This window comes from Ranitomeya variabilis, chromosome 2, assembly GCF_051348905.1.
Source record: "Ranitomeya variabilis isolate aRanVar5 chromosome 2, aRanVar5.hap1, whole genome shotgun sequence".
Taxonomy (NCBI): domain Eukaryota; kingdom Metazoa; phylum Chordata; class Amphibia; order Anura; family Dendrobatidae; genus Ranitomeya; species Ranitomeya variabilis.
In genome coordinates this window covers 953,683,748-953,696,528 of record NC_135233.1, presented here as the reverse complement: position 1 = coordinate 953,696,528, position 12,781 = coordinate 953,683,748, and the positions used below count along the sequence as shown (strand labels likewise).

General features: G+C 42.6%; 1 protein-coding gene across 6 annotated transcripts in view; it reads right to left on the bottom strand.

The window, feature by feature from the left end:
* Positions 1–12,781, bottom strand: part of DOCK10 (dedicator of cytokinesis 10) — a 500,094-nt gene that overhangs the window by 106,513 nt on the left and 380,800 nt on the right. For all 6 annotated transcript variants that reach the window (XM_077290787.1, XM_077290784.1, XM_077290788.1 and 3 more), the window contains exons 27-33: positions 10,890–10,961; positions 9,039–9,185; positions 8,196–8,279; positions 7,749–7,845; positions 7,445–7,489; positions 4,020–4,195; positions 2,266–2,382 (exon numbers count right to left, since the gene is read on the bottom strand). In XM_077290787.1, coding sequence (XP_077146902.1) covers positions 2,266–2,382; positions 4,020–4,195; positions 7,445–7,489; positions 7,749–7,845; positions 8,196–8,279; positions 9,039–9,185; positions 10,890–10,961 — 738 coding nt within the window. The remainder of the gene's footprint in view (positions 1–2,265; positions 2,383–4,019; positions 4,196–7,444; positions 7,490–7,748; positions 7,846–8,195; positions 8,280–9,038; positions 9,186–10,889; positions 10,962–12,781) is intronic.

Sequence of the window (12,781 nt, the reverse complement as noted above, 5' to 3'; positions counted from 1 at the left end):
GACAGGACAGGGGAGCCACGTATAGCAGGACAGGACAGGCGAGCCACATACCAGGACAGGACGGGGGAGCCACGCATAGCAGGACAGAGATGAGCGGACAATCCATACCAGGACAGTGATGAGGGGACAATGTATAGCCGGCTTATACTTGAGCCAATAAGTTTACCCAGTTTTCCGTGGCAAAAGTAGGTGCCTCAGCTTATACTCGGGTCGGCTTATACTCGAGTATAAACGGTAATTCATCTAATATAATAATCGCCAGTTGGCCGCTGTCCCCGAATCCCATAAGGCACCACGGCAGTGTCACTTGCGCAGGCGCCGTTCGTGGTCACGAACGGCGCCTGCGCAAGTGATATTCACATCACCGCTATTCCCGCAGTAACAGCCACAACTGTATGTGAATTTCACCGCACTCCTGATGCGATAGCATCAGTCCTATTTCTAGCATAGAAAAACAGAGATTGCATTACAAATTTGACAGTCTCGTCATTTTTGTGGCCTTGAATTAATGAGGTTCTTCCACGAACTAAGTACATATTAATGAATAGATCTTGGAATAATAATAAGTTGTACAATAGGATGTCTTAAAAAATGTTCCTGTGCTGAGATAATCTTATAAATGTGCCTCTGCTATGTACAGATTAATGGTTGTGTCCCACCATACAGCACTACTCAAGCTCATGTTCAGCAGATAACACAACTCCTGGCCAGGGGAGGAGCATAAGGCTGCTTTCACACATCAGGCTTTTTGTTTCAGGCTAAATCCGGCAAATTTGCTAAAAAACGGATCCGGTGTGAAAAACTGATGCACCGGATCAGTTTTTTAGGCGGATCCGGCATTCTTTACTGCGCATGGAGAGAGAGAGAGAGAGAGCGAGAGAGAGAGATTTTCCCTATACCAGATCCGAAATCATAGATTCTGGGCATGCCCAATGTGTTAAAACGGATTTGGTAGCCGGAATCGTTCATTCACACATCCGTTTGATGCGTTTATTGACGGAAACGTCCCTTCAGGCTTTTTCGCCGGACAGAAAAAACGTTACAGGGGACGTTTTTTGTGTCCGGCAAAAAAGCCTGAAGGGACGGATCCAGCACAAAACGGATGAAACGCATGTCCTTCAGGCACAATCCGGCGCTAATACAACTCTATGGGAAAACAACGGATCCGGCGTGTAAAAAAACGGATCCGTTTTTTACCGGATTTGCCGGATTGTGCCTGAAACAAAAAACCTGATGTGTGAAAGCAGCCTTAGTCACTCATGATAAGGGAATATACAGAAAAGACATCATGGGATAGCGCTGCTGTTTTCTATGGTAATACATTTCCCTTCCTGTTTTATCACACGAATGGGTGTTTCTGCCATGTCTCCAGTCCTGTAACTTCATCATAACTTAAGTCAGTGATATATAAACTCAGATGCCGATGTAGATCCTACATCACTGACTTGATTTATGAAGAGCTCAGGGGGCTGGAGACACAGCAGAAATACTCACTCCTGTGTTACTGGAGGCAAGGAAATGTGTTACCTCAGGCAGGTCAATGTGTTACCTCAGGCAGGAAAATGTGTTACCTCAGGCAAGGAATTGTATTACCTCAGGCAGGGAAATGTCTTACCTCAGGCATGGAAATGTTTTATATCAGATAGGAAAATTTATTATCTCAGGCAGGGAAATGTTTTATATCAGATAGGAAAATGTGTTAACTTAAGCAGAGAAATGTGATACCCCAAGCACGGAAAGGTGTTACTTCAGGCACGGAAAGGTGTTACCTCAGGGAGGGAGAGGAGTTGCCTCAGGCAGGAAAATGTGTTACATCAGGCAGGTAAATGTGTTACCTCAGGAAGGGAAAGGTGTTACCTCAGGAAAGAAAATGTGCTATCTCGGGCAGGAAAATGAGCTACCTCATGCAGGTAAATGTGTTACCTCAGGCAGAAATATATGTGTCATCTCAGGCAGGGAAATGTGTTATCTCAAGGAGGAAAATGTGTTATGTCAGGCAGGGAAATGTGTTAACTTAAACAGGGAAATGTGTCACAGAACTTCCTGAAGAAATATTCCATCATGGTGGACCCACATCTCCTCATCCACGACACCCAGGATGCATCATTCCGGTCTACATTCGATCGGTATCCCCATTATAGCAGGGGCACATTTCTTAGATTATCTCAGCAAAGGAACATTTCTTTTGCAGGATACCAAATCCACTGAACGCAGCAATCTTTCCCACACTGCACATCCTCTGGCACTGCAACTTTCTACACTTACCTGGTTGGAAGTATTAATTGAGAATGGAAAGAAGTCCTTCATGAATATGCGAGACATGTTATCCAGGAGAAGGCCATAAAGAGGTAAATATAAAATAGCGATCTGAGCTTGCTTCTCCTAAAAATAAAAAAAAGACTGTACTAAATGAATGTTACTTCTGCTATAATCCAAGTGTTAACATTAGAAAATAATTTTTAAGCTAAATGCACAGGGAGCTGCTTACTACAGGAAGATGGCTGCTGTAAGGAGATTCTCAACCAAAATCTATACAAATCTCTCAAAAATCATTTCATGGATAAGAATGTAGTTTTATTGCTATCAATTAGTGATGAGCGCAAGTGCTCGTTACTCGAATTTGCCGAGGGCGCTCCGGTATGCACTGAGTAGAGCGGGTGCTCGTGTGCAATTTTCGAGTCCCCACAGCCTCATGTTCCACGGCTGATAGGCGAGAAATACGGCCGAGTCTCACATGTTAATACCCGGTATTGCCGTCATCACTCAGGAGTGGAGCGTGCGGCCGTATAGCAATGCATGCAGCCGCACACTCCGCTCCTAAGTGACGACGGCAATGCCGGGTATTAACATGCGAGACTCGGCCGTATTTCTCACATGAGTGATCCTGGCCTTAGACAAACATAAAATATGCAGTGAATGCCTGACAAACACAGGCAATCACCGCATGTTTTGTGGCTGCCTAACAGAGGCTGTGGGGACCTAAAAATTGTACACAAGTATCCGCGCTACTCGGTGCATACCGGAGCACCCTAGGCAAATTCAAGTAACGAGCACTTGCGCTCATCACTACTAGCAATCCTTCTTGGTCTAACCGAAGGCCATAATAATGACTGATTTCATTAAAGGGGTTGTCCGCTTTCAGAAAATCCCGAAACCTGGCAACAATTTGTTGTAAAAAAAAAAATAATAAACTGCCCTTTGCTCACCCTCCCCAGGTTCACAAATGAGTCTCCACCGTGGCTCTAATATTGGCTGCTGCGATGATGTCATGGCAGGCACTCACTGAGCTCTGCCTGGAGTCAGAAAGCTCCACTCATAGTTATTGAGCTCACTGATGCCACGCTGTCCACGTGTCAGATGCTAGAAGGTGACTAAATTGTGGTTTATTTGTTTTTATAACAAAATGTGTCCATCTCATTTAGATAAAAAATGTTTGGCTCTGTTTTCAAAATATCTCCAGTACAGATAGTGGAGATTTCTTTATATGGCTTATTATTGAGAAGACATTGTGATTTGATGTTCTTAAAAGGGATATACAGCTCTTTAAAAAAAAAATTACAAAATCTCCACCCCAAAAAACAGCATGGGCTAAAAATAAAAAAATAATGCCCTCATGTAATTTGCTGTGGCGGTCACATGTACGCTCCTGCTGGAAGAGGAAACTTGGGAGACCGTCGGGGAACCCAGACAATGCTACAAGAGGAGCAGTGGGGGATTGGAGGTGAGTGTGCATTATTTTATGGTAATCCCAATGAGAAATACGTGTGAGTACAAATACAATATCTTCAAATAATTTTCAGCATCAAAGTGGTTTTCCCTTCCCCGACAGTGATGATCTATGTATAAGATGGCAGCTTCAGCCAACAGTGTGATGGAGGAGCCGATTCCACAGTCTAGTGGTCGCCTTGGGTACTGCAGATCTGCTCCATTCATTTCAGCACAACACATCATCAATATGTATCAGTGAAGTATAAATCCTCATTTACTTTCTTGGCAGAATCAATGAGGCGTTTAGTTACCTTATTAGTATATCTGTCATCGAAGGAGTGCTTAGCCATGATGTTCTTCAGTGCTGTCAGGGCAAGGTGCCGAATATCCTGGTCTTCTTGCAATGCAAGACCAACCTCCCGTAGTAGTATGCCGATCAGGAAGTGTTTCCGACAGAAGTCATCTGTTAAGGTGTACTCTGGCATGTCTTCATCGAAAAATGGAGATAATACAATTGTAACCATTGCTTTTATCATCCTTTTTAGGCTGGGTTCACATTACGTTTCCGAAGTCAGTTAGATGGACTGCGTTACACCGTGGCATAACGCGGTGTAAGGCAGTCCGTTAACGCCGCCATTAAGCCCTATGTCGGACGCATCGCTAGCGCACGGCCAAAATGGGTGTGCGCTAGCGATGTGCCGTCATTAAATGACGGACCCTGGGACGCGGGCTGCAGCGTTTCCGGGTCCGTCACCGCTAGCGCAGATAGAGCATCTGGTAGCTCTATCTGCGCTAGCGCGATGGCATGTCGGCACTTGCGTTAACGCAGCCAGTTTAACGCATGTGTTGAACGGGTTGCTGTTAACGCAATGTGAACCTAGCCTAAGGGTCCACAAGTTCAGTAAATAAATGTTATTTTTGTATAATGAACATTATACAATTTTCCAATTTACAGTACAGCTGCACAAATATCTGAAGCAAAAACCAAATGAAATGAATAAAAGGTGGTAAATAAAATGAGGAAATGCCCTGCTGTAAGTAAATAAATAGCAATAGTGCATGAAAATAACATGGGATACATAATGCACATCTCACAGAAAGTGGAGGCCACGCTCTTATTTACAAATAACCTAGACGCATGTTCACACTGGTGGTGGAATGTCTTTTACGTTTTTTTTTATCAAAACAATGTTAATTAAGCACCTTATGTTACTTTCATGCACTATTGTTATTTAGTTATTTACTGCAGGGTATTTGCTCATTTTGTTTCTACCTTAGGTTTTGTCTGTTTAGTGGCCAGTGTGAACATGTGCCTACATGTTGCATGCACACCAGCCTATATTCTAGTTCATTTCTTTTGGTTTAGTTTTTTTGCACTCAATGCAAATATGAGTGTGGCTGCCCTTTTCTTTGAGCTGGACATTACGTTTATACAACTTCTCATTGCTGGGTGTCTATTAGTGGCGGACTTGGTGCTGCTCTGCCCTTATTCACATTTACATCATTTGACATATGGTAAGGTTTTAATACTAGAGGATAGGACCGTCCAGAGTAGGGTCACCATGACGTGGTGGGATCTCTTTTTTTATGAAAACAATGTTAAATAAGTGTCTTATGTTATCTTAATGCACTATTGTTATTTATTTATTTACTGCAGGGTATTTTCTTATTTTGTTTTTATCTTAGGTTTTGTACAAATATCTGGCATTTCTTGAGATCTCTCCTTGCAGTCTTTTACTCTTTACTTCCATAGGATCAAATACTGTCCTAGTCATAGATGCACACCTTCACATCGCCAATAACTAGTCATTGTACTAAATGACTGCAATCAGAGATCTTGACAACTGTAAGGAATTGTTTCAGAAAGAAAAAAAAATTGCATTTTATATTCAATATACCGTATATACTGGAGTATAAGCCGAGAATTTCAGCCCATTTTTTTAGGCTGAAAGTGCCCCTCTTGGCTTATACTCAAGTCATTCCCAGGGGTCGGCAGGGGAGGGGGAGCGGCAGCGGTCTAATAATACTCACCTGCTCCTGGCGCGGTCCCTGCACATCCCTGGTTCTCCGGGTGATGACAGCTTCTTCCTGTATTGAGCAGTCACATCCCATAGGGGTGGAGCTGCATATTCATTACTGTAATGAGCGGTACCATGTGACCGCTCAATACAGGAAGAAGCTGCCGACGCCCGGAGAACCAGGGATGTGCAGGGACCGCGCCAGGAGCAGGTGAGTATGACAGGGGCAGTGCGCGATATTCACTCGTGCCGCTGTGTCTTCTGCATCCTCTGCAGTGACGCTCACGTCAGAGGGCGCGATGACGCGATTAGTGGTGTGCGCACCGCCCTCTGCCTGAACAGTCAGTGCAGAGGACGCGGAAGACACAGCGGCGCCAACGGTGGAACGGGGAACAGGTGACTATAGCAAGTGCCAGGGGCCTGAGCGTCGAGAGGTGATGATGTGATTTTTTTTTTTATCGCAGCAACAGCATATGGGGCATAATAGTCTATGGAGCATCTTATGGGGCCATAATAAGCATTTGTGCAGCATTATATGGGGCAAATATCTCTATGGAGCATCTTATGGGGCCATAATGAGCATTTGTCGAGCATTATACGGGGAAAATGTGTCTATGGAGCATCTTACGGGGCCATAATCAGCATTTGTCGAGCATTATACGGGGCAAATGTGTCTATGGAGCATCTTATGGGGCCATAATCAGCATTTGTGCAGCATTATACGGGGCAAATGTCTCTATGGAGCATCTTATGGGGCCATAATCAGCATTTTTGCAGCATTATATGGGGCAAATGTCTGTATGGAGCATCTTATGGGGCCATAATCAGCATTTTTGCAGCATTATATGGGGCAAATGTCTGTATGGAGCATTATATGGGGCGTATTTTGTATGGAGCATCTTATGGAGCCCATCATGAACTGTATGGAGAATTATATGGGGCTCCTGATTCAATATGGATATTCAAAAACGCTTAACCTACTGATGTCTCAATTAATTTTACTTTTATTGGTATCTATTTTTATTTTTGACATTTACCGGTAGCTGCTGAATTTTCCACCCTAGGCTTATACTCGAGTCATTAAGTTTTCCCAGTTTTTTGTGGCAAAATTAGGGGTCTCGGCTTATACTCGGGTCGGCTTATACTCGAGTATATATGGTACATAGTAATCTTGTTGAAACTGAAATTTCCACCTTCAGAATTTTTTTTTTTTTTTATTATACATACATATATTTTTTAACTGAAAATCATGTTTGCACTCTGGATTCATTAAAACTTTTGCCCCGATTGCCTTCTACAGCCTCTGTGTTTCACTGCCAATTGCTGAATGCAGAAAGAGTTCCCTGATTTGTCCTTGGTTCTGAATGAAACTTTTTAACTCTAATCTTCCTTTTTTCCTGAGCTTATTTAGGGTCACATGAAAATTGAGCCAGATTTTGTGATCCTAAATCAGCTGCACGTTCAGAAGATTGATAAACAGAGCTATCAGAATGAGCTCACTGACAGATTCTGTGTTAATTCATTCTGCAGCCAGCAATAAACAATGCACCACACAGGCTCTAGAAGGCAAACATTGCATTTTTAATGGAAGCCAGTTGTATATTTTAAGCAAAAAATACATGTATTTAAGAAAAAAACTGGCCTGACTGGTGTCCAGATAATTTAATTAACTGTAATGCCATTACAAACTTTCTTGCTGCAAAAAAAGGAGTACGTACCTAACGCATGGTATGCTTTTGTTGAGTCTGTGGGTGTAACTGAATCTTCACGTTGTGTGGGAAAGAAGAAAACACATTGTTTAACAATATATGTATAAAACGAGTAACTTCCCTGTTTAGAAAATGCAGTTACTTTAGTCCTGACTCATGACTCGATGACTTATAGCAGCACCGGCACTAGACAGCAGTGGGTACATATCTACAGATCTTTCATTTCTAGCCATGTTGTATGTCTGCAGATGGCATCAGGGAATCATTGTTGCTGACCTGGCGTGTAACACAGACACACAGATGGGATTATTACCTGGGATGTTTGTGGATCGTATGGGTAAACAGAGAGGAATGAAATGTTCATGACTGCAGACCTCCTGGAGAAACTCAAACTTGTACTGGTACAAGATCTGAAATGTAAGGACACCTGTCAGCCACAGGAATTGTAACAGAGGATGCAAAAGTAATGTAATGTCAAGTATAAAATTCACAGGCACTTCTTCCCATCTGACAAAACCAATCAAATCTATTAGCACGCAAACAATAGCCCAATAAACTAATATAAATATAATGGATACATATTGTATCCTTGAACACGGATAGAACACATATGTACAGCATAATAAGGCCTTACATGTGGTCTGGGTGATTTTCATTATGTGCAGAAATGTTATTAAAAGTACACGTAACTCAATATGTTATCTACTAAAACAGCAAGAACATAATGTACTTCAATGGTGTTAGTATATGAACCCTTTACCTTGTGGTCTCCCGGGCTGAACATACTGATGCAGCCACTTATCATCTTGAATACAAAGCCACGGTCCATAAATGTGAAACAGCGCTAGGAATCAAAGATTGTAGAATTTATTTAAACCAAATTAAACAATTGCTCCCATTGCACAAGACTCTTCATGCACTATAAATTATAAGGTCATTTTCAGATGTAGGGTATGTTTTGAGAAGTACAATAAAATATGTTTAAAGGGGTCTTCAAATCCACATAGCCATATAGCAGAAATGGTAAAATCAGTCCAATGTTGCAAATCTGACAGTTCTTGGAGCAGATTTTACCCTTTGCAAAGCTTGAATGTTAATTATTATTATTATTTATTTATATAGCACCATTGATTCCATGGTGCTGTACATGAGAAGGGGTTACATACAAATTACTGATATCACTTACAGTAGACAAACTTACAATGACAGACTGATACAGAGGGGCGAGGACCCTGCCCTTGTGGGCTTACATTCTACAGGATTATGGGGAAGGAGACAGTAGGTTGAGGGTTGCAGCAGCTCCGGCGTTGGTGAGGCGGTGGCTCCGGTAGTGGTGAGGAGGCAGTGGGGTCAGTGCAGGCTGTAGGCTTTCCTGAAGAAATGGGTTTTCAGGTTCCGTCTGAAGGATCCGAATGTGGTTGATAGTCGGACGTGTTAATGTCAGCAATCAGGAAATTATTGCCTATCACATGGGATAGGGGATAACTTCCAAACTTGGTGGAACAACCCCTTTAAATAATGATATAAAACTGAATACCCAAGCAAAGAATTGTCTAAACAAGAAAAACTAATGGGAACAATCGAATCAATGACCAACTCTTACCTTCAGAAACCAGGCAAGGCTGGAGTTAGCCCTTTTTGTCTCCTCCATGGCATCTTTGTATTTCCAAATGATATGGTCGGAGAAGCTCATGACAAGCGATTCCAATTCGTTGTGGAAGGTTTTAGGGAACCTTTTAGTGCGCTCAACCTTACAAATAGAGGAACGTTTCAATCAGAGATAAAGTGCTGCCAGCTCGGCCATTGCATATAACAGAAGTATAAAAGATCTAAATGCGCTACCTCTAGAGGTGCTGCTAAAAGCTGCCATATGTCAGCTGGGAACGGACAGGCTATAATATAAATGCTTTTAAGAGGCCTGATAACAGCTTTGTCGTTGTTACTGATCTTCTATAACCATAAGTTGTGCAGATGACTGTATGACATGATGATGCAGAAAGGTTTTATTTTGCAACAGAAAGTAGTTGTGTCAGACGTCAAATGTGGCATATTTGCAACAACAGTAAATCTGTGTCCCAAAATCATAGGAAAGTTATCAAAAATGTTCTATAGTATGGACACTACTATCATAGCATCAATATGCAGTTTTATGAAGACGTCTTTTGATGGTCAGTACTCTGGAGATCCGTGTCCCCACCCAGCTGTTTAGGAGTCATATGTGCCTATGCTGCCCCCTGCATGGGGCGGATATACCCTTCCTGCAACCTGTGCAGCAAACAGGGGCCCAAGAAGGAGGCCCACTTACACCTTCAAAGTAGGTGGAATTGTGTATTATGAGGAGCTATTGGACTGCAAAGGGCCAATATACTTTTCTTGCACGGGGGCTCTGTTCTGTCTGTGTTCCCTCCAGCTCCCACTTAGGGTCATAGGAGAATTACTAGAAGTTGTTGCCATGAGCTAAACTAAACCATTGTCAGTTAAAATAAGGGTAAAATCGTGACACTTAGTCACACTTTTGATTTGCTTTCCCCTCTAAGGGCAGGAACAGACTGCCGTATAAGTCGTGAGGGAATCACATCGCACTGCACGCACTGGCCTGGCACCTCTCCTGACCTGAGCAAGACAGTATGATGTATGTCTATGTAGCTGTCAAGCTCAGGTCAGGAGAACCGACAGACAGTACAAGGTTTACGATGAGATTCTTGCAGGAGAAATACGGCAGTCTGTCTCTACCCTTATACCCAGTATGGCGTTGCACCACTTGTTGTATATGAAATGTTCTCACAACCTACACAAGATACACCATCTCCGCCGAAGCGGATGGGATTTATAGAAATCTCCTGCCCACTGTGCTTCTTTTTACTCAGCGTAAACTGATTTGCGTGTTTCAAATCTACATCTCAATTTCTCTTGCAGATAAGCTGAATTTTATGTGCAGATTTTCCTCATAGAATTACAGTAGATGTGAAAAATCCATAGGTGAAAAACGCATAGCATTAGTGGTTTTAGTGCGTTTCCACTGTGGAAATGAACTAAAAACACATGTAATCCACACATGAATGTATCAATAAAGTTTTGTCAAATGACAAAATGCCAAATGACAGGAAGTTTCAAAAACAAAGCAGCTTTATTTAAAACATGAGATACCAAAAATATAAAAACCGCAGCGTCAAAAACATGATAAAAATATATGTAAAAAAGAATCACACAAAAACACAATTAAGAAAACACAAGTAACCTAATTTAACTAATAGGTGCAGAAATCTGCATCATTAAACACTCATTATACACTCATCATGGGAACGTAGCCTGTAGCCTAAGAATAGGAATAAATGCCGCTGTCTTGAATTAATTCTGCAGTTTATTCCTGTCTTGAATTAATTCTGCAGTTTATTCCTGTCTTGAATTCATTCTGCAGTTTATTTCCGTGACGTAACATATATGACCAATTTACCTGCATCATGTCCTTATCATGGAGATGTTGAGCCATGGACTTAATAATTATCTCAAAGAAAAACTGGGAGTGCTGTGAAAAGAATACAAATCCAGTGTTATCCCTAGAAAGCATGTTTCTAATTTTCGAGAATCTGCTTCTAGTATGCTGAATAGCATATTGTGTGCAGAATTTCTTTTTTAATAAATTTGCAATACTTTCTCCATTTCTGTTTTTTTTTCAGTCAAGATGGGGTGCAGAGTGTACATTAATGAGAAAAAAATGAACTTTTTTGAATTTACCAAATGGCTGCAATGAAAGAAAGGGTGAAAAATGTAAAGAGGTCTGAATACTTTCCGTACCCACTGTATGTGCACACAACATCTTTTTTAAGCGAATGCTAACCTCAGAGGCGTATCTAGGGGGGAAGCAGCTGAGGCATGTGCGAAGTGTCTCCCCTGGCGGCTGCATTCTTCTGCCCCCCGGACTGGGAGTCGGTAGTTCTCTGAGCCGGCTGCCAAGCTGACAGCCAGCACAGAGAAACTGCAGCATGGCAGCTCCCAGTATTTAATCTAACAGATGTCACTTGAGAGCGCTGAAGAGGTGCAGATTGGTAGTAAGTGTTCCACGTTAGTGGAGCTGAAGACACCGAAGATATGGAGGTGTGTATTTACTGCTTGGAGGGGTATTTCATTACCTGCGGGAGTGTTTACTTGGGGGTAAATTTGCTGTGTAGGTGTATTTACTGTGTGTGTGTGGGTATTTAGTTTGTGTGTGTGTTCTTGTATTTAGTGTGTGTGGGGGGGTATTTACTGGGTGTGGGTGGTGTTTATTGGGGGATGCATTTAGTATGTGTGTGGGTATTTACTGTGTGTGAGGGAGATATTTACTGTGTGCATAAAGAGAGTATTTACTGTGTATGGGGGTATTTACTGTGTGAGTGAGGGGGTATTTACTGTGTGTGAGGGGGTATTTACAGTGTGTGTGGGGTATTTACTGTGTGTGTGGGGTATTTACTGTGTGTAAGGGGGTATTTACTGTGTGTGGGGTATTTACTGTGTGTGAGGAGGTATTTACTGTGTGAGTGAGGGGGTATTTACTGTGTGTGAGGGGGTATTTACTGTGTGTGGGGTATTTACTGTGTGTAAGGGGGTATTTACTGTGTGTGGGGTATTTACTGTGTGTGGGGGGTATTTACTGTGTGCATAAAGAGAGTATTTACTGTGCATGGGGGGTATTTACTGTGTGAGTGAGGGGGGTATTTACTGTGTGTGTGGTACTTACTGTGTGAGGGGGTATTTACTGTGTGTGAGGGGGTATTTACTGTGTGTGTGGGGTATTTACTGTGTGTAAGGGGGTATTTACTGTGTGTGAGGGGTATTTACTGTGTGTGAGGGAGATATTTACTGTGTGCATAAAGAGAGTATTTACTGTGTATGGGGGGTATTTACTGTGTGTGTGAGGGGGGTATTTACTGTGTGTGGGGGGGAGGGTATTTACTGTGTGGGGGGATTTACTGTATGTGTGAGGGGACAGGTGCAGACACAATATGGGGAGAGGGAGAAATTTGAAGACACAAAATGAGGAGGAAGGTATGAGATGGGGGGCATGTATGGGGGATGGGTGCAGACACGGTATGGTGAGTAGCGGTAAGGGTGCAGACACAGTATGAAGAGCGAGGAAAAAATGTAAGACAGTATGGGGAGTGAGGGTGATGGGTGCGCACACAATATGGGAAGTTAGAGGGATGTGTGAGGAGGCAGTATGGACTGTGAGAAGGTAAATGTATGAGGGAGGAGGAAACGTGCGAGGAGACAGTATGATGGGAAAAAAGTGTGAGTGGGCACAGAATAGAGACTGAGTAGTGTGAGGGGTGTAGCATGCGGGAACAGTGTAAGGGCACAGCCAGGAGG